This window comes from Lepus europaeus, chromosome 20 (genome assembly GCF_033115175.1).
Source record: "Lepus europaeus isolate LE1 chromosome 20, mLepTim1.pri, whole genome shotgun sequence".
Taxonomy (NCBI): Eukaryota; Metazoa; Chordata; class Mammalia; order Lagomorpha; family Leporidae; genus Lepus; species Lepus europaeus.
Window position 1 is genome coordinate 7,713,932 of NC_084846.1, and position 24,432 is coordinate 7,738,363.

The 24,432-nt window shown below is 54.5% G+C and overlaps 1 protein-coding gene across 2 annotated transcripts; it reads right to left on the bottom strand.

The window, feature by feature from the left end:
• Positions 1-1,230: 1,230 nt before the first annotated feature.
• Positions 1,231-22,506, bottom strand: TPM4 (tropomyosin 4). Of its 2 annotated transcripts, XM_062179135.1 has the most exons (9): positions 22,356-22,506; positions 18,502-18,627; positions 13,992-14,125; positions 8,979-9,096; positions 8,589-8,659; positions 7,682-7,757; positions 6,886-6,948; positions 6,726-6,795; positions 1,231-2,675 (listed from the first exon to the last, which is right to left on the bottom strand). In XM_062179135.1, the coding sequence occupies exons 1-9, from the start codon at positions 22,467-22,469 to the stop codon at positions 2,593-2,595; spliced, it is 855 nt and encodes a 284-aa protein (XP_062035119.1). In that variant the 5' UTR covers positions 22,470-22,506; the 3' UTR covers positions 1,231-2,592. The 2 variants fall into 2 exon arrangements, with proteins under 2 accessions (XP_062035119.1, XP_062035120.1); XM_062179136.1 differs by lacking the exons at positions 18,502-18,627; positions 22,356-22,506 and adding an exon at positions 17,973-18,160.
• Between the last annotated feature and the right edge of the window lie 1,926 nt (positions 22,507-24,432).

The window sequence follows — 24,432 nt, forward strand, 5'->3', positions numbered from 1 at the left end:
CAAGAGTCTTGCTCTTCCACTGCCACAGATTGCCACTGGTCTCCCTGGCCATTTTCCCTAGCCTAGATTCCACCCTGCAGTGTGCTCACTCTAACCCACTTAACTAATATTGATCTCAATAAAGATAAAGATACTTTCGAGTATGATACCTCTCACCACCTTGTCCTATTCTCACCCTGTGTTCCACCCACACTTTATGGGACTGGGAACTCCCCAAGAGCTGGGACAAGTCAGTTTAACAAACATGGAACATTCATGTTAAGTGCTGAGGTACAAGGATGACTAAAACAGTATCCAGAGACTAGACTACACCCAAAGTGGATACAGAGGAGGGGGAAGAGAGACGTAAAAGAGGAACTTCAATCTAGAAATGGTAGGGCTCACACTGGAGGGAGTTACACTGCCATCAACATTCCCCCCACCTTCCATCTAAGCTGTCAGCTACTGCTTAATTAACATGAAAGAAATGTTTTAATTGTACTTGAGTGCAAAAAGATTGTTTCTATATCACATTAATTTTTTAAAAGGTTTTCATACCTTTTTGATTTTTCTGCCTCCCTCTCTGGATTGGATCTTTTATCCAGATTATCAAAGCAATTCAGGTAGTGAAACTAGTCAACTTTGACACTCTCATCTCTCAGATCCCTGCAATCAAGTCAGCTACATTTTAAGATTGCTTCTTTCTGATCACTTCTTCCCTCTTACTGCATGGCAACCACTCTGTGTACTGAAACATCTTCCTGACGCCTTCCTGTTTGTACAGGCCACCACCTGAAAACAGGTGCTAAGTGCATTTTCCCAATGTCTTTATGTGTTTACTTCAGTTTGGGTCTCTACTCCTCAGCAAGTTAAATTCTAGCTCTTACCAACTTGGATCCAGCCAACCTTCCAGCTTTTCTACCTAAGGCACAACACATAGAAAACCTTGTCCGGGCAGGCCTTGCACTTTCCTAAGTCAAACAGTGAGCCCATCTTGCCTGTCTTCACCATCTATTAAAATCCTACTCATTCTTCACAGCCCTGCTCAGACAGGATTTCGGATAACAAAGGACAAGAGCTTTTGAGTTGCTGAGGCCAGGTGTTCTCATGTGCAAGAGGGAGATCATTCATTCTTCTATCATGAAGTCATGGTACAAAGCAAATAAATAACATCTGCAAAGTTCTTGGCCCAGTTATCTCCCCCTCGCCACCCCACTAACAACATTCATTGAAACAAAATTCACACAAATGGGAGTTTCTGTAAAAATTTATTTGACCAAAATGTAGAAAAAGTGATACTATTACATATGATACAGTTGCAAGAATCTAAAGAAAAGTGTGGGTTTTATTCCATTGCACAATTGGCTAGTGTATCTCCTGGGTAGTGTGATGCTTAATAATAAATAGAAGTGAAGGGCAGGGGGTTCAGGTAAGCTAGAAGCAGGGTGTTTTTTAGTCAGAATTGTAAACTTGAATTGGCCCCCACACTGTCGGAGAATATGGAATGTTTCAACTCTGAGATGTTAACTGAGAAAGCAGAAATGTAAGAAAGTGAAAATGTGCAGCTGCTGTCTACCAAATACTCCATATCCAGTTTAATCAGGAGTTTCTTGGTCTTTTTATTAACTTGGTCCTGACGAAGGAATTCCAAAGTCCTACATACAGAAAATCCTCACTTTGCAATTCCCTCAAGTATGGAGATGACACGAAGCCAGTAACTTTTCTGGCTACCAGACAGGCCTCTTCTGCCTAATACTGTGTTAACAGGAAAAAAAAAAAAAAAAAAAAAAGCTCGCTCAGTTTATTGGCGACGAGCAGCCTTCTGATATGGCTGACCTGAACAGGACTGAACTTCATACTCATGGCAGACAAACATGGGTCATCGTTGGCACAAGGCACCTGCTCCTCAGAGAAGGAAACTAGGAGAAAAGCATAACCTCAAGGAACTATCCAGAAAATCCTTGGGAAATTATGGTGACCACTCCCCAAGCACTCTCATGCTGGTTGCTCAGAGAATGTTATTTCTGCACAGCGGAGTGTGGAGAAGGGCCAGAGCGATTAGGTTGATCTGTGGTTTACGACTTCCCACAATAGCCCTTTTTTTCCCCCCCTGCTCTGGATGGAAAATCCCCACCCATTTTAATGTGACAGTCACCAGCTTCCTGTGGTCTCACAACAGGGGCCCAGAAGGTTATATTCTCCAGCATTTTAAATCAACCCATGACTAGATAGATTATGTAGAGTCTGTGTTCTCGAAAAATCAGGGGGAGGAGGGTTGTCTATTTGCCCAGGAACCAAATGCTCTCAGTCTTTTAGAGAGGATGCTCGGTAGGAAATACCCTGCCTATCTTAGGAATACATGCAACTTCAGGCTAAAAATAGAGCTGAGAAAGCTGGTGCCATTTGGAAGAAAAAAAAAAAAAAAAAAGGAAGGCATTGGATTGAACTGGTGCTCAAAGCTTCTCTGATATATAAAATATTTGGTCACGTATTCTTAATTGGCTTGACATATCCAGCAAAGCAAAGATGCAATAACAATAGGAATGTCTTACAAGAGAAGACAAACACGTGGAACCCTGTGGTCTCTGCTGGCACGAGGCTCTTCGGTTTGGGTTATATACAGTTAAGTTCGTTTAGCGTCTGATCCAGTGTCTGATGTAAGCCCACGTTCTCTTCTTTTGCCTGGGCGAGTTTTTCTGGTGAGGATTGAGAGGGGGGTAAAAATAAGTTAATAAGCATCTACATTCAAGAAAAACAAATGACGGCAGAGAAAAGTCCTTTTCATTGGAAGTATAGCAGAACACCACAGAGTAACAGGGATCAGATCCCAAATTGGAGGGTCAGGATTGTAAGGTAAAATACAGGCTGTCCAGTTAAACTGAATTTCAGATAAGCCACAAATAATACTTTCGTATGTAAAGTCTATCCCAACTGTTGCTTGAGATGTACTTATGCCAAAAGAAATGACTCACTCCCTACCTGAAATTCAAATTTTACGTAACATCCTGTTATCTTTGTTTGCGAAATATGGCAAACCTCCAGTTACAGGGCACCTGAATTTATGCCCCAGGTGTATCACTGAAATAAGCCATTGACCCTTTCTGGGTCTCAAGTTTCTTCACCTGTCAAATGGGGTCCACAGTATCAGTGTGGTATGGGATTATGAAGAACCCATGGAAACTGCTTCAGCACCTAAGATTTCCACGTTAGATAAAACTGATTCAATACACTTCTTCCCAGGACCTGTGAATTAGTCCCCGAGAGCCAAGCCGTGGGTAAGCAAACACAATCCTGTAACCCATGCTTCCTTTGGAGGTCCTGGGAATGCCTGTTTAAATTCCAGGCATAATTGTGTTAATGTGTCTTGGCTCCACAGCAAGGCAGTCAGCCCCAGGGTAAATGCAACAAGACTGAACTTTAAGCCAGACTACAGACACACTATGAAGTGATGTGACTTATGAAATGAACCACCACCAGCACCAACAACAAGATGCCACTGAAAGCAATGCATGTCGGAGCAGGAGGCAGAACTGGTTTGCAGTGAGTGGGGACAGATAAGGGGCGAGGCCAGCACTTGTTAAAATACTGGAGGAAAGCAAAGAGCCTCATAAAAGGTGATATGGTCAGCCTGGAAATTTTCAGAAAGAAAAAAAAAAAAAGTGCAAGAGATGGCTACCTTTCTACTATTTCTACTATTCATTTGACAAGGCACTTGAGACCCTGACCTGGAAGGATTCCATCAGAGAATCCATCCGCCCACCTAGTCTGGATGAACAGGTGTTAAGTGAATGCCCCCTACGGTGAGAGCCAATTTCTCCATGAGCTCACTGGACCTCCCAATAACCTGCAGCTTCACCTTTGTTTTGCAGAAAAGTGACATAGAATCGTTCAAGGTTGCACAGTGAACAGTGTTAGAGAGCTAGGCAGGACTGAAACTCATGTGTCCTTTTGTCTACACAGCCTGACTGCACTTCACCTTGATACCTGGCTTCTCTGGTGTCTATTTTGTTGGTAGGTCTTGAGAGGGAAAGACCTTTCCCTTGAAAGGTGGATTTTTTTACCCTGGAGAATCAGAACATAAAGTCAAATGGCAGGAAAGCTCCATTAACACCAATCTTTGTCAATGAAGACCTGCTTAAGCGCTTAGGTAGCATAACTGGATAGGCCGGGCTGTGGAGTCATTTCAAAGGGCGGAGGTGGCAAGTTTCTGGAAAAAATCCCAGGGACAGATACACAGAGCAAACCAAACAACTCCTCCAACCACCCCCATAGCCTCCCTTCTCCAAGGGCGGGACGTACATATGCTAGTACATGAGGCCAACAGTTGATGCCAATGTTCAGGTTAGAAGGCAGTTAGAACAGGATGAAGGGGCAGGTGCAAAGGTGTGGGCAGTTTAGGGAGCTGTATTTTTGGAGGAATGAACATAAAGAATTGAGACAGAGGTTCCCACCTGAATTACAAAAGCAAAAAAAAAAAAAAAAAAAAGTATAGGATGAGGCACAACAAGCTAGTGTCCCAGATGAGTGATATAATTGGAGATTTTCATGTCTGGCAGATGTGGCTTGGATCAAAAGTCATTTTCAGGGGCTGGCGCTGTGGCACAGCCAGCTAAGCTTCCACCTGCAGTGCTGGCATCCCACATGGACGCCGGTTCTAGTCCTGACTGCTCCACTTCCAATCCAGCTCTCTGCTCTGGCCTGGGAAAGCAGTGGAAGATGGCTCAAGTCCTTGGGGTCCCTGCACCTGCATGGGAGATCTGGAAGAAGCTCCTGGCTCCTGGCTTCAGATCGGCACAGCTCCGGCTGTTGCGGCCATCTGGGGAGTGAACCAGCAGATGGAAGACCTCTCTCTTTCTCTCTCTCTCTCTCTCTCTCTGTCTGTAATTCTGCCTCTCAAATAAATAAATCTTTAAGGGCAGAGAGACGGTATGGAGGTGAACTCTCTCCCAGGACTAGGAGCTTCATGAAGGTTCCCATGAAGGAGTGAAGACACAGGGAACCCCAATGCCCCCTCCTGAGCGTTAACAGAACAAAAGAGACCAAGACGGCCCTGCTGCTGTGGGAATTCATAGCTCCAATCCCATTCAAGCGCCGGCTCCTGTTAAACCCAGGCCTGCTGGCTTTTGCAAGTTCTGCCGATTTCTTTTAAAGCTGCCAAAGAGGTTTATGGGGATCAGGCTCCATTCAAAACCAATTGCTATTTAAGGAAAAACTATTGGCACACAGATTGCAGCTAGCTAAGTGAGGCGAGCTCACGGCCAAGTTGGCTTTCGTCTTTCACGGCTTTGGCAAAGCATTTTGGGAGTGAGAAAAGCCTAAGCGCCCATGTTTTGGTTTCAGCCATGGTCAAGGGCACACAACTTCGGCACCCCAGCTGCCTTTTCAGAGATGGATAGCTTATATCATGGAGAGCATGGTCCAGCTCCTGGCTGAGAGCCTTGAACTTGAACTTCCTTGTGCAGAGCTCATCCATAGGGTGGAGGAAGCAAGCTTCAGGAGAAAGAGGTATAGGGGATAGAACACGAGGTGGTCAGAATGGAGTGCTGTGGATGAGTGAGGAGAGGAAGACAGAAACAAGAGAAGAGGCTGGCGCTGTGGCGTAGCAGGTAAAGCTGCCACCTGCAGTGCTGGCAGCTCATATGGGCGCTGGTTCGAGTGCCAGCTGCTCCACTTCCCATCCAGCTCCCTGCTATGGCCTGGGAAAGCAGTAGAAGATGACCCAAGTCCTTGGGCCCCTGCACCTGCGTGGGAGACCTGGAAGAAGCTCCTGGCTCCTGGCTTCGGATTGGCCTTGCTCTGGCCATTGCAGCTATTTGGGGAGTGGACCAGTGGATGGAAGACCTCTCTCTCTCTCTCTCTCTCTCTCTCTACCTCTCTCTGTAGCTCTGCCTTTCAAATTAATAAATAAATCTTAAAAAAAAAAAAAAAAGAAAAGAAAGAAGAAGCGACAACACAGCATGAACTAGGAGCAAGCCATGCACTAGGTAATACACATTATTTAAAAAAAAAAAAAAAAAAAAAAGCCACCACAGAAGATCTCCGCAGGGCACTCAGCCACAGTGAATCTTTGCAAGGGTGACCTGAGAGGGACACAGCGTTTCCCACCAACACTTGCTCCTGGGTAACTAGCTCTGATTTCCAATGATGTCACCCCGTCCAAAGGTTAGACTTCAGAATGGGGCATTTTTCCTTATATGGAAACCTCATTCCCCAAATCAAACACTGGAGCACAGGATCTGAGGGGTGAGCTTCGTCTCCTTTCCTAATGAGGAGACTGTGAGATGTCATGGGAACCCCATGCTTCTAGAATCCTCCCCCGGCACCCCCCTCCCCTCTCCTCCGGCTATCTCGCGGACATAGAATTTTACAAATTGGAACTCTTTGAGAAATTCCTGGCTATGTGGGCATCAGGCTCGCAGATCGGATGGAGTCTTTCTGGAAGTCACTACATTCTCTAGTTTTTTGTTTTTTTTTTTTCTTGTTTTCTCAGATTGTGATAAGCTTGGAGCTCTCTGGGAGAGAGCTCTCTATAAAAATGCCAGGCATTTAAAAAAAATACCAAAAATGCAAAGCATTTCTGAAAATAAGCAACCCGCAGAAAATTCTAAAGACTTCCTCCTTCTGCACTTGATTTTCTCCAGGCAAACAAAAGCCCGGCTCAACCCGGGCCACAGACCCACAGACCCACGGGAAGTCAGCCGGGGCAGGGAGGGAGGCATGGCAACTTTGTGCTGGTCCATCCCTACCTTCCAGGTCATCGATGGTCTTTTCCAGTTTGGCGACCGTTCTCTCTGCAAATTCGGCGCGTGTCTCGGCCTGTGGAAGAAGACAGAGTCCACGCCCATTATTCTAGAACCATCCCTGGGAGAGACTTGGCACCAGCGGCTGGCCAGCCCCTGAGCTCACCTCTTTCAGCTTGTCGGACAGAAGTTTAATTTCTTCTTCATATTTATCTTCCTTTTCAGAATACTATGGGAGAAACCAAAATACTGGCTTTTAAAAAGAAGCAGGGGAAAAAAAAAAGCATCCAAGAAGAGAGGTTCCCTATTCCTAGAAGAAAGGAGTGGGGGCCGGTGCTGTGGCGTAGCGGGTAAAGCCATTGCCGGCATCCCATATGATTGCCGGTTCGAGTTCCAGCTGCTCCACTTCCTATCCAGCTCTCTGCTATGGCCTGGGAAAGCAGTGGAAGATGGCCCAAGTCCTTGGGCCCCTGCACCCGTGTGGGAGACCTGGAAGAAGCTCCTAGCTCCTGGCTTTGGCCTGGCCCAGTCCTGGCCATTGTGGTCATTTTGGGGAGTGAACCAATAGATGGAAGACCTCTCTCTCTCTCTGTAACTCTACCTCTCAAATAAATAAATGTTTAAAAAAAAAATCCCACTTTACAGATGAACTAAGGGTGCCACAGAAAGGCCAATCCCACTTCTGACACCTGCTGTTCCTCGCCTCTCTCTGCCTCAGTTTGTCCCTCCATAAAATGGGCAAGGTGCCTCCTTCCCAGGGCAACCGTGATACAGGTGAAGAAGGCACTTTGAGAACCGAGCTGGGGACCAGCCAAGATGATGAGATGGCGTTTCCATAGGGACCCAGAGATGAGGTCATGTGTGGGGCCTCCATTCAGAACCCAGTTCCCCATGCACCTCAGCGAGTGCAAAAGGCACCGACTCCCACAAACCTCACCCAGGGCCCCAGGGGAGTCACCAACCTTCTCAGAGGCGGCCTCCAGTGACTTCAGATTATTGGTGACATTCTTGAGCTCTTCTTCCAGATCGCCACATTTTCTGCCCAAAAAAAGACGAAATATTTTATTTTAATTTTGGTACCTCATCCTCCCTGACAGCAGGCAATTCCCCCCCCACAAAGAAAAGTTTCAGAAGGCAAAACCCACACTGCCCTGGGAGCTTCCGGAAGGAATGCAGGGGAAAAAAAAAAAAAAGGATTTTCTATTTATTTCTGATCCTTAGGCCTGTGTAGTTATTATCAAAGCCCCGTCACCCCGGGCAGGCCTAGGAGTTCCGTGGAGGGTTTGCTAAGCAGACCCTGTGCTTCCGCCAAGGGCTGAAGCAAGATTGTGAAATCTAGGCTGGATGAGGCAGGCTCCGGAAGGGGTTAAGAACGACGGGGGGGGGGGGGTGTGTGTGTGTGTGTGTGGAGGGGGTTGGGGGTGGGAGAGAAAGAAGCTGGGATTCCTCATCCCCAGGGGAAAGGCATTTATTTTATCAATATATATATATATATATATATATATACATATATATACATTTTGTCTGCTGGAACTTATAGGATGCTCAGTTCTCCCCACCTCAGGAATGTTATCACTGCCTAATACTGACATCAGCAGCCAAGTATTTAAACAAGGATGGGGGTGGGGGGCGGGGCAGTCTTCTTGGGATAGCCTCTCTGGGAAAACAGGACCCAGAGCTTCCTCCCGCCCGCCCAGTGAGCTCTGTGAACATGTGGGCAACGCTTCCCAGTCTGCTGAGCCGCCAAGTCCCGGAGGTCCCTCCCTGCACTGTCCCCCACCCCAGCCCACCCGAGCACAGAGCCCATTCCCAACAGAAGCCACTCAGTGGGCTGGGCCAGACCCCTGGGGGGCCCGCCCTGGGACTCACAGCTCAGACACCTCGGCTCGCTCTTCTGCCCTTTCCAGCTCGCCTTCCAGGATGACCAACTTCCGGGCTACCTGTGCACAGAGAGAGGAAAAATAAAAAAAAAGGCCGCCCCCCCGCAGCTGACCCCGCTCTCCCCCAGCACGCACGGGCCCCTTTCCGCTCACTCTCAGTCCCCGGAGGGGAGAGGGGCGCACACAAGAAGATGAAGAAAGGGCTGGGCTATCACCATCTTGCATGCTTCCTAGATTGTTCCAGAACACCCAGCGAAAGGACAGAAGCGAGTTAGGGGCATCCCCAGCATCCCCAGGATGCCAGAGCTCCCTGGCCAGGCAGACGTGCCCACAGAATGGCCCACCACCAGGAGCTTCCTCCCGGCCGTCGCTCACTCACCTCCTCGTACTTGCGGTCCGCCTCCTCCGCAATGTGCTTGGCTTCTTTGAGTTGCATCTCTTGGATTTCCATCTTCTCCTCATCTTTCATGGCCCGGTTTTCGATCACCTTCATTCCCCTGCAAAGAGGCAACCCCGCACACCCCCACAAGGCACACGCCCGTCAACGACTGCCATCCGTGCCCACCCCTGTGCCGTGAGCGGCACGGGAGGCCTGGCCGGCAATTGAGGGAGCCTCCGCAGGTCTCATCCCGCCCCTCCCCACCGCCAGCCGCTGCCACCCGGCTCACAGCCCACGCCATTGGAACCGAGTGCTGGGCACCACTCTCAGAGCCGTAACGGTACGTTCTGGAGCCGGATGGGAGGTGCAGGGAGCTGCTCCCACTGGAAGCGTTCCCTATACAGCAGTGTGTGGGGACCAGGGTGAGCTATGGCAGGAAGCCCCAGGTGAGTGGCAGGTGCAAGGCTGAGCATCCCTGCTCCGAGAAAGAATCCCCCAATCTGAAGCTTGCTTTTTCTCTTTTTTTGACAGGCAGAGTGGATAGTGAGAGAGAGAGAGAGACAGAGAGAAAGGTCTTCCTTTTTGCCATTGGTTCACCCTCCAATGGCCACTGTGGCCGACGCACCGTGCTGATCCGAAGCCAGGAGCCAGGTGCTTCTCCTGGTCTCCCATGCGGGTGCGGGGCCCAAGGACTTGGGCCATCCTCCACTGCCTTCCCGGGCCACAGCAGAGAGCTGGCCTGGAAGAGGGGCAACTGGGATAGAATCCGGCGCCCCAACCAGGACTAGAATCCGGTGTGCCGGCGCCGCAAGGTGGAGGATTAGCCTGTTAAGCCACGGCGCCGGCCGCTTTTTCTCTTTTTTAAGGTTTCATTTATTTGAGAGGTAGAGTTACAGACAGAGAGAGAAAGGGAGAAGTTTTCCATCCACTGGGTCACTCTCCAAATGGTCACAATGGCCAGAGCTGGGCCGATCCAAAGCCAGGAGCCAGGAGCTTATTCTGGGTCTCCCATGCAGGTACAGGGGCCCAAGGACTAGGGCTATCTTCTACTGCTTTCCCAGGCCACAGCACAGAGCTGGATCGGAAGTGGAGCAGCTGGGATTCGAACCTGCGCCCATATGGCATGCTGGCACTGCAGGCGGCGCCTTTACCCTCTATGCCACAGCACCAGCCCCAATCCGATGCTTTCTGAGCAGTGACTGGATGCCACAAAGAGAGAATTCCACCCCTGACCTCATGAAATAACGGGTTGCAATCAGAACACAGGCACCCCAAAAAGGCTTGTCTAACATGGCCTTCAAGCTATGGACCGCAGGTGTACTTGGACCGTAAAATAGATTTCAGGTTCAAGTTTGGGTCCCCCACTCCACCCAGATATCTCAGGTCTATGCAGATATTCCAAAATCTCAAAGTCACTGGAAACCCAGATCCAAAGCTTTTCTGGTCCCAAGCATTCTGGGAGAAGGGACATGCGACCCACCCATACCGACCAGGTGAGGGTGCAGAGAAGGGCGGAACTGAAGTCGTCATGGCAATTTGGGAAAGGGGGCACAGCTGGCCTTGTGCTACGACTCGGCTGGTGGGCCAAGAAATGAGTGACAGGCTGGCGCTATGGCGTAGTAGGCTAAGCCTCTGCCACATCCCATATGGGCACTGGTTCAAGTCTTGGCTGCTCCACTTCTGATCCAGTTCCCTGCTGACGGCCTGGGAAAGCAGTGGAAGGAAAATGGCCCAAGTGCTTGGGCCTCTGCACCTGCGTGGGAGACCCGGAGGAAGCTTCTGGCTCCTGGCTTTGGTCTGGCCAAGTGTTGGCTATTGCAGCCATTTGGGGAGTGAACCAGCAGATGAAAGATCTCTCTCTTTCTCTCTAACTCTGTCTTTCAAATAAATACAGTGAATCTTTAAGAAAAAAAAAAAAAAACAGCATTGAGTATTTCTGAAGGAGTCTATGTTGGAAACAGCACAGGGGATGGATCAAGTGACAACTCGATGTGATGTTTGGCAGCTACACAAGGACCACTGGCCCAGCCCACTCCTTCGCCTCACAACGAACCCATTTACCAGCATACAGAGGCCACTGCTTGTGGGACTTCATACAATCCACCCTCAGTCCTGCTGAGCAAGGCATGACAGACAGTAAGCCTGTTCTAACAGCCAGGGCAGGGGCCGGCGCTGTGGTATAGCAGGTAAAGCCACCGCCTGCAGTGCCGGCATCCCATATGATTGCCGGTTCACGTCCCAGCTGCTCCACTTCCTATCCAGCTCTCTGCTATGGCTGGGAAAGCAGTGGAAGATGGCCGAAGCGCTTGAGCCCCTGTACCCACGTGGGAGACTTGGAAGAAGCTCCTGGCTCCTGACTTTGGATTCGCACAGCACCAGCTGTTGTGGCCAATCGAGGAGTGACCCAGTGGATGGAAGACTCCCCCACCCTGTGTAACTCTGACTTTCAAGTAACTATCTATATATTTTTTAAAATGACAAGGCAGCCCACTAGAGGCCCTCAACACAGCATGAGCGCCCCGGGGGGCTACACCACCAGTGGTGAGTACACTACGGACATGAGGGTTAGTGCCTTCTGTTGTCACCAGCCAAGAGCCTGAAGCCTCCCTGATGGCATCGTGGACAATCGTCAGTGCACGCGGCCTGTCCATCATCAGTGCTCATGGACCATCCATCACCTGTGCACACGGCCCGTTGATCACCTGTGCACATGGCCTGTCCATCATCAGTGCACATGGCCCATTCCAGTTTTTTTTTTTATTTATTTTTTTATTTTTTATTTTATTTTTTTTTTTTATTTTTGACAGGCAGAGTGGACAGTGAGAGAGAGACAGAGAGAAAGGTCTTCCTTTTGCCGTTGGTTCACCCTCCAATGGCTGCCGCGGTAGCGCGCTGCGGCCGGCGCACCGCGCTGATCCGATGGCAGGAGCCAGGTGCTTCTCCTGGTCTCCCATGGGGTGCAGGGCCCAAGGACTTGGGCCATCCTCCACTGCACTCCCTGGCCACAGCAGAGAGCTGGCCTGGAAGAGGGGCAACCGGGACAGGATCGGTGCCCCAACCGGGACTAGAACCCGGTGTGCCGGCGCCGCAAGGCGGAGGATTAGCCTAGTGAGCCGCGGTGCCGGCCTTTTTTTTTTTTTTTGACAGGCAGAGTGGACAGTGAGATAGAGAGAGACAGAGAGAAAGGTCTTCCTTTTCCATTGGTTCACCCCTCAATGGCCGCTGCGGCCAGCGCGCTGCGGCCAGTGCACCACACTGATCCGAAGCCAGGAGCCAGGTGCTTTACCTGGTCTCCCATGGGGTGCAGGGCCCAAGCACCTGGGCCATCCTCCACTGCACTCCCGGCCACAGCAGAGAGCTGGACAGGAAGAGGAGCGACTGGGACAGAATCCGGCGCCCCGACCCGGACTAGAACTTGGTGTGCTGGCGCCGCAGGCGGAGGATTAGCCTAGTGAGCCACGGCGCCGGCAGCCACTCCAGTTTTTATTTCCTCTCTTTTGCCTTTCCCGGCCTGTTGGAAGTGTTTCTTCGTGACCACCATGATGATCGACTTTCTCTACCAACAGCGTGACAGTTTTCAAAGCGCAGCCACACATGTGTATGTACCAGGGTCCATTAATAAGTTAGCAGAAGGGGCCGGCGCTGTGGCGCAGCAAAAAGCTGCCATCTGTGACACCGGCATCCCATATGGGTGCCGGTTCGAGTCCCGGCTGCTCCTCTTCCGGTCCAGCTCTCTGCTATGGCCTGGGAAAGCAGTGGAAGATGGCCCAGTACTTGGGCCCCTGCACCCACTTGGGAGACCTAGAGGAAGCTCCTGACTCCTGGCAGATGGCCCAGTACTTGGGCCCCTGCACCCACGTGGGAGACCTAGAGGAAGCTCCTGACTCCTGGCTTCAGTCTGGCCCAGCTCCAGCTGTTGTGTCTGTCTGGGGAATGAACCAGCAGATGGAAGATCTCCCTCTCTGTAACTCTGCCTTTCAAATAAATCAAATAAATCTTTTTTAAAAAAAAGAAGTAGAAAATGGAATTAAAAGATAAGCTCATCTTTGTGTATAAAAGTTCTTTTCTTATTTTTTTTTTTTGGACAGGCATAGAGAGAGAGAGAGAGAGAGAGACAGACAGACAGACAGACAGACAAGACAGACAGAGAGAAACGTCTTCCTTTCATTGGTTCACCCCCCAAATGGCCACTACGGCTGGCGTGCTGCACCGATCCGGAGCCAGGAGCCAGGTGCTTCCTCCTGGTCTCCCATGCAGGTGCAGGGGTCCAAGCACTTGGGCCATCCTCCACTGCCCTCCCAGGCCACAGCAGAGAGCTGGACTTGAAGAGGGGCAACCGGGACAGAATCTGGCGCCCCAACCAGGACTAGAACCCGGGGTGGCAGTGCCACAGGTGGAGGATTAGCCAAGTGAGCCACGGCGCCGGCCTTTGTGTATAAAATTTCAAAGCCCATGCATAAAGGTAATCTTCACAAATTCATGAGAACGGTCTATTATCGAAAAACTATGTATGAATTAAATTTTTAAAAACATTTTTATTTCTTTGTGAGGCAGAGAGAAAGAGAAAGCCCATTGCCTGGTTTAATCCCCAAATGCCTCCAACAACCAGGGTAGGGCTGAGGCTGAAGCCAGGGGCCGGGAACTCCATCTGGGTCTCCCACACGTGGACGGGGGGGGGGGCACCTAGGCACTTGAGTCCTCATTGCTGCCTCCCAGGCTGTGCACCAGCAGGGAGCCGGGGCCAGGGGCGGAGCCAGGGATCAAAACCCCAGGCCCTTTGATTTGAGACTCGGTTGCCTTAACCACCAGGCCAAACACCCATTCCTGAAAACATTTTTCAGCCCCAAAATAAACATCTTTCCATTCCATTGTCCCAGGGAACTTCCTGAGGTCGCCTCCCCGTGGCCGAGCTCCTGTCTGCAGGCCCCTCCAGCCCTCCCCTCACTGCCCAGGAGGCGGGTGGTGCTCTCCCCACTTGCCAGCCGCTGCCAAGGTCAAGGTCAAGGCGCTCACCTCTCACTCTCATCAGCAGCCTTCTCCGCCTCTTCCAGTTTCTGCAGGGCGGTGGCCAGCCGCTCCTGAGCTCTGTCCAACTCCTCCTCCACAAGCTGGATGCGCCGATTTAGAGCTGCCACATCGCCCTCGGCCTGGGGGAGAGGTCCCGGATGCAGTGTTAAGAAGGAAAATCCATCCCTCTACACATCCTTGGCTAAGCCCGGCCCCTAAGGAATCCACTCTCTCGTCTGCAGAACAGGTGGCATACTCGACCCAGCACAGGGTAAGAGACAAATCTGTTACAGTTACTTTGTGTCAATTCAAAGAGTGATGCTAAAAAGAAGCAAGACAAGCCAAGTGTACCCTTGGCTTGGAGACAACAGATCCGACCTCAGCATCCGATGGCAAGTCCCGGGAAAATGGCAAGATAAGTCCAATAGGCATGCTGGCCACAGCAGGAGCTGGCTGGGCAGGGGCAGCCCTGGAATTTTTTTTTTTTTTCACATGAATGTAGATATCACTTTATTTGAACATCATACACAATAGAAATTTAAAATTGCCACACCCTTCCATAAACCATCACTGCATATATTAGAGCTTTCCTTGACACAGCTATTGAGCTATTATTATAGATCAAAAGTATAGTTTTGGTTTGTTTCATTTTATTTTATTTAGAAGCATGTTCAAATGACTAAAGCTGGGCTCCTAAAATCGAGAACTTTGGTGCAGTAGGTGAGCTGCAGTTATAAACTTCTGCAAATTAAAAGCACAAGACTAAAACCAAATCAAAACCCAACAACAAAATACTGTCAAACTTACACAATTTAAAAATCATTGCTAGAAAAAGCGCTCCTTGTCATGATGTTAAAACTGAACCGAAAGATTATAAGTTTCCTTTCTGTTTCTATACCTGTGTTACTGTTAAAATGTTCAAGCATTCAGACAAAATGTGCTGATTAGGACATTTTGAGAGTCTGCTTGAAGATGAGGTGGGACAATAATAAGGTATCAGGTGTGGGGCAGTGGGTTAAGCTGCCTGCGATCCCCGGCATCCCATTTGGGCGCCGGTTCCAGTCCTGGCTGCTCTGCTTCCAATCCAGCTCCCTGCTAATGTGCAAAGCAGCAGAAGATGACCAAGTCCTTGGGCCCCTGCACCTGCGTGGGAGACCCGGATGGAGCTCCTGGCTCCTAGTCCCTCCCATCTCAGCCCTTTTTGGGGGCTGAACCAACCCACAGAGCGGAAGGTCTGTCACTCCACCGTTCAAGTAAATAAAATCAATTTTCTCTTCCATAACAACCAACAAGGTGTGAGGAAGGGAAGCAAACTTGCTGACAGAGTGCTCGGAGCTTTTTCCAGAGTGTTTTCCCCTATGAAGGAGGAAATCCAGGGCTGTGTGAAAAAGCAGGAAATCCAAAAGCCACAAAGTGCTGCGTCAGAATCCTGGCTTGGCCATGTTTGTGGCCACGTGACACCGATAGCCCACAGCCTGACTCCTCCCCCAAGGGCTGAGAGGGCTGCAAGGCATAGCTGGCCCCTGGCCGAGGGCAGAGAGGGGCAGTAAAGACCAGAGAAGGGCCGTTCTTGCTCCCAAGCTCCCAAGGTTTGACCTCATTTGAAACTTCATACCCATTTTATAGATGGGAATCCTCAAGGGCTCAGTGACTCACAGCTGGTGAGGAATGACTTCCTGAGCCCCAGGCCAGGTTCTTCCCTTATCTGCCCCTGTAGGGCCCTTAAGACCTAGTCAAATGGGACTGAATCCAGGGAGGCAGCAAAGGCACCAGGACAATAAAATAATCGGTGCAGCTGGTGGAGGCCCATCTGCACCCCATACTGGAGTCCTGGCTGCTCCACTTCCGATCCAGCTCCTTGCTAATGCACCTGAGAAAGCAGCGGGTGATGACCCAAGTCCTTGGGGCCCTGCCACCCACATGGGAGACCTGGATTGCATTCTGTTCCTAAGCGCCTGGCTTCTGCCTCACCCAGCTCCAGCTGTTGCGAGCATTTGCAGAGTCAAGTCGCTGGTGGGAGCTCTCTCTCTGCCTCTCAAAAATAAATTTATCTTGGTGCAAAAGAACTCTAAAAAAATTCATACCTAGAAGGGGATCTTCCAAACATTCATGGATGGATTTCCAATTTTTTTTTTTCCCCCTCCCAGAATACACTTAGATTTCGACCCCATTCTCCACTAACTTTTGGAAGTGGCCGCGTCTGCTGCGGGCACACTGCACACCCAGATACTTGGTAGTCATCTGGGGACTCCACCCCTTCCTGCAATCAAAGCCTTCCACAGGCTACAAAGGATTTTCCTTATAAGGTAAAAGAGGCTTGCTGCATGCATGTGGCAAAGGAACAGGAAGATGTCGGTTAATCACACACAAAAATCTAACCGAAACCAGCTGTTGGGAGGCGGGCCCAGAACTCTGCCACCCGCCTGGCTTTCTCCACCAGACGGACACAGAGTGGGTTTTTTTTCCCCCCTTCCCCTGGATTCTCCTGACTCACAGAGGGAAACAGGCTTTGTAGAAGAGCCCCTCACTTTCCCAAAAAATAAAATAAAATCGCTCGGCTCTCTTCCCCCTGCCTGTCCCAACTCCAGGAATCCTGGCTCCCTATGGAGGGCCACTCTGAGGCCACAGTAATTGTCCCCTAGCGAGATGCCCCGATGAGCTCAGAGGGAGGGTCCGGCCTACGAGAGCAGCCAGAGCAGCTACTGTTGGTGGCTCCCGGCCGGATTCTGCTGCGTCTTCCAGCCAAAGCGGCATTTATAGAATTAAACCCCGGCCACCCCGCCAATGCTGAAGCGGCTCTGGCCAGGACACTTTGCAGACCTACACCCGGCCAGGGCCATGTGGCCGCTTCTCTTAACTCCCGGAGTCGCCCCCGACCCAGACTGCGACCCCAGGCGAGAGAAGGGGGGTCCCCCACTTTTCTTGCCTCTCTGTCTTTGCACCCAGGGTCTATAGTTCCAGTCAAACTTCCTTCATCAGTCTGCTCTATCGGCCCCCTCTGACCTCCTTTCCCATAGTGGAGGGCAGAGAGTAAGGCACAAAGTGAGCACCTACTGTATGCCGCACTGCACGCCGGGAGGCGCACTCCCCGAGGTTAAGCTCCCGTAGGAGATGCGGTTAACACCCGCGGCTGTCCCCAGCCTCCCCCCCCCCCCCAGGGAGGAAGGGTAGGGGATGGAGGTGGGGGTGGTGGAGAGGCTCCCTCCTTTCACACCTAGTTTTCCGCAGCGCGCAGCAGAGGTAAACAGTAGGCGCTCAAACGACCCCCGCGCGAACCTCCCCAAGAGCCCTCTGCAGGAAGGCGGAGGTCCCGCGGGCCCCGTTCCCGCAGGGGCCAGCTGGAGGGAGAAAGGCCGGCGGGCAGGCGGCTTCGGGCAGGACTTCCGCGTCGCCGCCGCACCCCGTGGAACCGGCTGGGTGGGCGAAGCCGGGAAGCCGCGAGAACGTGCGACGCCCCCGCCCCAAGTCGTCCCGGGCCGGACCAACCCCAGACAATGGGAACCTCTCGCCGCGTCCAGCCTCGCTCCCCGCCTGCAGGTCCGGCGGCCGGGGCCTCCGCCATCCCCCAGGCCCGGGATCCCCAGCCAAGCGCGCGCCCCGTGCGCCCCCTCCCCACACCCTTCCCGCCTCTCCACCCAGGGGGATCGCGAACCCCCGGCGCCCCATCCCCCCCATTTCCCGCTCGGCCAGCCCCGCCCGACCCGGATGCGGCGCCCCCTCCCCCGTCCCAGGCCCCAGCGCGAGGACGGCGGCGCGGGAAGGCAGGATCGGCCGTGGGTCTGGGGGGATGGGGGGTGAGGAGATCTGCGATCCGGGACACTGCAGGGCGCCGGGGCGGGGGGAGGGGGCTACTACCAGGGACGGGGGGTGCGGTGAGGTCGGCGGCAGCGGCGGGCGGGGAGCGCGCGCGCGCGCACGGCGCCGGCACCGGGGGGAAGAAAGGAGGGCGCGGGGCCGGGGCGCGCGGGGCCGGGGAGGGGCTCTCACTTTCTCGCGCCGCTCGCGCTCGCCGTCCAGCTCCCGCTGTAGGCCCTGCGCGCGGTCCTCCGCCTCGTCCGCCTGCTGCTGCAGGGCCTGGATCTTGCGTTTCACCGCCTCCAGCGAGTTGAGGCCGGCCATGGCGCGGAGGCGCGGAGCGCACGCAGCGGGGCGCTCGGCTGGGCTGGGCTGGGCTCGGTCCGGCTCCGGCGAGAGCTGCAGCAGCCGCGCCCCGGCCCCGCGAGCCTTTGCCTGCGCCGCCGGGGCCGCCCCCGCCTCTCCCCGCCCCCCCGGGCCGGGCCGCCGACGGGGGCGATGAGGTCACCGGGCCGGGCGGCCGACGTCAGCACCGCTGGGGGAGGGTCTGACGTGGGCACCGCTGGCCGCCGCCGCTGGAAAGGGCCCCTTTTCGGGACTTATTTGGAGAAAGCGCCGGGAGGCGCCGCCCCCCGCGCGCCGCGGCCTCCTCGCGTTCCCCACCCCGGGCGCTTCCCGCCCGGCCGGCCCCGCGGCGGGCGCCGGGGTACCGCACACGCACGTCGGAGGCCTTCTTCTCGCTCAGCTCCAGCTTCTCCTGCGCGTCCCTGAGCTCCTCGCTGTGCCTGTCCAGCTGGTCCTCCACGCCTCTCAGCTTCTTCTGCAGATGTGCCAGCTCCTCTTCCACCTGGGGCACAGCGGGTGCATCAGCCTAGCGACCCCCCAACAGCCGCCCTTTCTCTCGCTGGGCCTCAGTTTCCCCATCTGTATCACCGGGTCCTGGGGCTCCGGCTGTGTGGCCCTTCTTGGCGAATCCATGACCCCCCACACACAGCGGGGACGTCACCCCCACCCCCCCAACCCCGCCCTGGTGGAGGGGGGGTTCAGCACAAAGACGGGTCTCATTTCTCGGGGCCTGGATACCCCAGCCTCTTCCCCATGCTCAGCCTTTCTCGCTCATACAAGCGCCCAGGGACACTCTGCCCTCCCTCCTCCTACAACCTGCCATGGCTCCCCATTTCGAGAGGCCAGGCCTCTCAGACTGGCCCACCAACGTCATACCTGCTGCCTCCCTCCTGCCCGACTTCTAACAGAGACCTGGACTCCTCAGAGACTGCTTTCCTTGAAGACTGGGGTTGAATCGAGGTTCTGTACCTCTGGCTTGTGTGCAGCCCTGGTCTAAGAAGCTCCTGTAACCTCTCCTTGGACCCCTCCTCCGGCCCCTGGCCCCCAGGCCCTGGGCTGGGGTGGTCTTGCTTTGGCCTGAGTTCTGGGTTGACCTCTGCTCCCTGGATGGGCAGGCAAACCCCCCACCCATGGGACCCTGCCATATTCTGCTTCCTCACAGTAGAGGGCCCAGAGAGGTTCAGTGACTTGCCCCAGGTCCCACAGGGCACTTAATCCCCTTAGGGACTAAATGCTTGTAGCCAACACCCCCCCCCCCCCCATTAGGATGTGATGGGAATTGGAGTTGGGGTGGGGCTTTGGGAGGTGGTTAGGGTTAGGCGAGGTCAAGGGGTGCAGCCCTCTCTCTTACAAGGAGAGGCGAGTCCCCAGCTCCCCACTGCTGCACACCCTGGGGAGCAGCAGGTGACAGCTCGAGGGCTGTCCCCCCTCCCCCCACATGGGAGACCTGGGTGGAGCTCCTGGTTCCTGGCTTCAGCCTGGCCCAGCCCTGCCTCACCTGTCGTGGGCATTTGGGGAATGAACTAGAGGGTGTTGGATCATTTCTCCCTCTCTTTCTCTCTGTTTCTCTCTCTCTCCCTCCCTCCCTGTGTCATCCGGCTTCTCTTTAGGGCTTGCTGAACGTCCCATTGCTGAGTTGCAGGGTGGGGGCAGGGAGGGGCGCCACAGCTCAGGCCAAGGTCAGGGTCTACAGGGGCTGACTGGGAAGCCTTGCCTCCCAGAATCCGGGCTATGTGGTCCCAGTTTCCTGTTCTGGCCTCGCCTCTCCATCTGCCTAGACGCAGCAGGGGGTGAGCACCCTGGTGGCTGTTTTTGTGCTTCCGCCTCGACTGAGATAAATGAGTCCTGTTTCTATAAAGATTTTTTGCAGGTCACCCTGCCTGCCTTCCAGATCTGCGGAGTGCAGCATTTATGGAGCGCTGACTGTGTGCCCTAGCTGGGGCTCTCCTAGCACAGAGTGGGAGCAAACTGGACTCTGTCGAGCTCATCGGGTGGGGAGATGATTGGAGTTTTGACAGCTCTGGGGGCAACGTTTGGACAAGAAGTGGTGTGGACTGGAATAAGGCAGGGGGCTAGCAAACATTTAGGATGGGGATGAGCATTTGGCTTAGCGGTTCTCTCTCTCTCTCTCTCTCTCTCTCTCTCTCTCTCTCTCTGCCTCTCCCTCTCTGTAACTCCGCCTTTCAAATAAATAAATACATCTTTAAAAAAGTAACAATAGATGGTCCCCCCCAGCACGCTCTAGACGACGTCCTCACTGAAGGTCCGTGTCACAGAAGGGGAAACTGAGGCCCTTAAAGGGGAAGTGACTTTGCCAGGGCCACGCACCTGGGGAATTTGAATCCTTAAATTATACACGGGTTGCAAAGCCAGTTGATGTGGCCGCCGGCAGCTGGCACAACCTCCCACACCTCCCCCGACCTGCTGTGGGGAGGGGGCCAAGTGCCAGCGCCCACTCCCACTGCTGTGGGCCTGCCTCTGGTCCAGGCCCGGCCTCCTGATGCTGCTGGCTCTGTTTCTGTCTCTCTCCTCTGGTCCAGGGCACTGCTGGGTCCCCCCTCCCCCGGGAAGCTGGGGTCAGCAGACACCCCCGTGCTAACCCTGCTGGATGTTTGTGGAGTGAATCAAGGACCCCTTCCCAGATCCTGCAGTGGTGGGGAGGCGGGGAAGGGGAGTTAGGTAAGACTGGCGTAGACTGAGTTCTGGGCTGTGTACCCGCACCCTGGCGAGCCACACAGTCCCCCTGGGGCCTCAGCCTCCCTGTGCCTACACCGGCCAGGCAGGGACGGGGCTGGGGCAGGATGTGGGGTCAAAGGTCAACAGCAGCGGATGCTTCTGACCTGGGCGGGGAGTGGGCAGGAAGTGGCCAGGCTGGGCCTTGGTCCTGTTCCCACACGGTGCTGGTCATATGGGGACTTGGCTGCAGGGTCTCCCAGGGTCAGGCTGGCCCCAGTCCCCACTATCTCCAGCCTCCTGTAGCTTGAGGCACTTTAGCTAAGTTGAGTCCCAGACCACTGGGAGAACAGAGCCCTATCAGTCACTCACCCTTTAGTGAGAATTAGAGCCGAAACTTTGCTTTCCACTGCTGAATCTCTGGCTAAACCCCGTCACGATGAGGGCACAGGGACGTGGGGAGGCTGGCAGGCCAGGGCCCAGCCTGGGCGTCTGTGTTTACCAGGGAAGGGAGGAGTTTGTGTGGGGAGTGCTGGGTGAGGCTGGCCGCTAGGGCAACCCTGGAACTTTGGGGGATGGGCGGCCCCGGAGGAAGTAGGGCGGGGCAGGAAGTCTTCCTCGATGACTCTGAGCCAGGCTCGGGGCCAAGGGCTCCACCTGCACAGTCACCTGTCACACAGCTGTCACTTCCCCCAAGTCACACAGGCGGCCACTAAGGAGGCAGAGCGCCGAGGGCGTGGGTCCCAGGGCGCCTGGTGCCTGGGCTGGGCAGGACAGAGGACTGTGTGTCACGGTCCTGGGTGTCTCCCCGCGGTGGTGGGAGGGGGTGCTTCCCGGAGCCCCTATGACTCCTAGGGCTTGGCGTTTGTTCACTGACATCTGGCAGTGCCCCCAGCCTTGGCCCTGCTCAGCCCCAGCCTCTGCTCACTGACCCTCTGGGGGCTCCTCCCTGCTCCCTTGAAGCCAGGGCCTCCTGGGTTAGCCCTGCCCTGCCGGGTGGCCCCCACCCACTGCCCACTACCCCATCGGCAGAGGCACCCCAGACACACAGGACCCATTGAGATCTGAGGCTACCCCATAGCTTCCATCCCAGCCTCCAGACCTCGCCCCCCTCCCCAGCCGGCCCTGCAGGGAGTCCCAGCCGTCCCACCCCGCCCCCAGGTACAGCCACCCTCTCCGGGCAGTCGCTGGTGTGAGCTTGGTGGCGGCTCCTGTCACAGCTGGGGACGCCCCTGTGCATGGGCACACGGTCACCCCCCCGTCTACCCCGTGTGCTTGTGTACACACACACACACACACAGGGTCATGCTGGCTGTGTCCAGTTGCCCCACCCCAGCCTCCGGATGCCCTCCCAGGAAGCCAGCTGCCCCCTCACCTTGCTCAGCCACAGCCCCGATCCCCTGCCCCCATGCCAGCCCTCACACTCCCAGATCTCTGTGACCCCACACCCCACCACCACCTCTGCTTTCCCAGGCCAGGGAGAGCTAAACACAGAGAGGGTGCCCGGCCCGCCTGGCGCAGCCCAGCACCGCCCGGCCGAGGCCGCGGGCGCCTCACCTGCTTGCATCTGTCCTCGGCGGCCTTCCTGTCCGCCTCGGCCTGCTCGGCGCGGTCCTCGGCGTTCTCCTTGTCCAGCTTCAACATCTGCATCTTCTTTCGGATGGCCTCCATGGCTGGGCGCTGCAGAGGCTGTGGGGCTGGGGAGAGTGAGGCCGAGGGCAGGGGAGAGGCGCTTATAACCGGGCAGGCAGGCGGCCGGCTGTGCACCGCCCTCCTCCTGCCGCCGGGCCGGGCCGGGCGAGTCTCAGAGGAGGCGGCCCAAGCCCAGCCACCGCCGGGCCAGCCGCCACTCGCTCGCGGGGCCGACTCACCGCCTCCCACAGCAGCCCTCACCTTATTTGGGCCGGGATTTTCTTCGTGGCGTGGGTGGGGGCGGGGGAGGGAGAGGAGGCCTGTTATCTCTTCCATGTTTAAGCAGGTAACACACAGGTCCCTCGTGGGTGAGCGGCGGGGCCTAGGGTAGGGTGGGGGGCTCAGTTTTCCTGTTGTTGGGGGAGATGAGAAGGGCTGGTGTGGATCCTGCCTGTCAGTCAGGGTCAGGCCTTTGTCCCACCTCCTTCCCATCACCACCTCCAGGGAGCCTTCCTAGATTTCTCCCACCTTTTTCTTTCTTTCTTTCTTTTTTTTTTTTTTTTTTTTATTTTTGACAGGCAGAGTGGACAGTGAGAGAGAGAGAGACAGAGAGAAAGGTCTTCCTTTGCCGTTGGTTCACCCTCCAATGGCCGCCGCGGTAGCGCGCTGCGGCCGGCGCACCGCGCTGTTCCGATGGCAGGAGCCAGGTGCTTCTCCTGGTCTCCCATGGGGTGCAGAGCCCAAACACTTGGGCCATCCTCCACTGCACTCCCTGGCCACAGCAGAGAGCTGGCCTGGAAGAGGGGCAACCGGGACAGGATCGGTGCCCCGACCGGGACTAGAACCCGGTGTGCCGGCGCCGCAAGGCGGAGGATTAGCCTAGTGAGCCGCGGCGCCGGCCTTCTCCCACCTTTTTCTAATGTGGTCTCCCCTCCGGCTTTCTTTCCCTGCCTGTCTCTATGTCTCTCGCCATCCTTCTTTGCCTCCGTCTGTCTCTGTCTCTGTCTGCCTTGCCCCCTGTGGCTTCACAACCAGCGGATCTGGGTTATCTCACAGGAATTCTTGGGGGCCAGTGTCGTGGCTCAGCGGGTTAAGCCACCACCTGCAGCACCGGCATCCCCTTATGGACGCTGGTTCAGGTCCCAGCTGCTCCACTTCTGTCCCAGCTCCCTGCTAATGTGCCTGGGAGGCAGCAGAAGATGGCCCAAGTGCTTGGGTCCCTGCCACCTATGTGGGAGACCCAGATGGAGCTCCTGGTTTCAGCCTGGCCCAGCCCTGGCTGTTGCAGCCACCAGGGGAGTGAACCAGCAGATAGAAGATATATATATATATATATCTCTCTCTGTAACTCTGCATTTCAAATAAATAAAAATAAATCTTAAAAAATAAAAGAATGAAATTCATGGAGCCCCAGGCAGCCCCAGGCCCCTGACTCCCTCCTTAGCACTCACACCCTCCCTCTCCCTGCCTAGAACCTGCTGTGGCTCCCTAGTACCCACAGGAACAGGAAACAACCCAGGCTCCTGACTCCCCCCTTGGGACTTCTGTTCTACCAACTCTGCCCACACAGGGCTACCCCATCCCCACCCCAGGGCCTTTGCCTGTGCTGTCCCCCTGCCCCCCACGATCTAAGGCGGGTCTCTCATGTGCTGAGCCCTAGCAGTGCCATCTTGGAATATGGGAGCTATTACTCTTTTTTTTTTTTTAAGATTTATTTATTTATCTGAAAGGTAGAGTTCCAGAGAGAGGGAGAGACAGAGAGAGAGGTCTTCCATCCGCTGGTTCACTCCCCAAATGGCTGTAGCAGCTGATCCAAAGCCAGGAGCCAGGAGCTCGGTCCAGGTCTCCCACGTGGGTGCAGGGGCCCAAGCACTTGGGCCATAGCAGAGAAGAGGAGCAGCCGGGACTCGAACCGGCACCCATATGGGAAGCTGGTGCGACAGGCAGGGGCGTAGCCCATGACACCACAGCGGCCCTGGGAGCTATTACTCTTCTCATTATC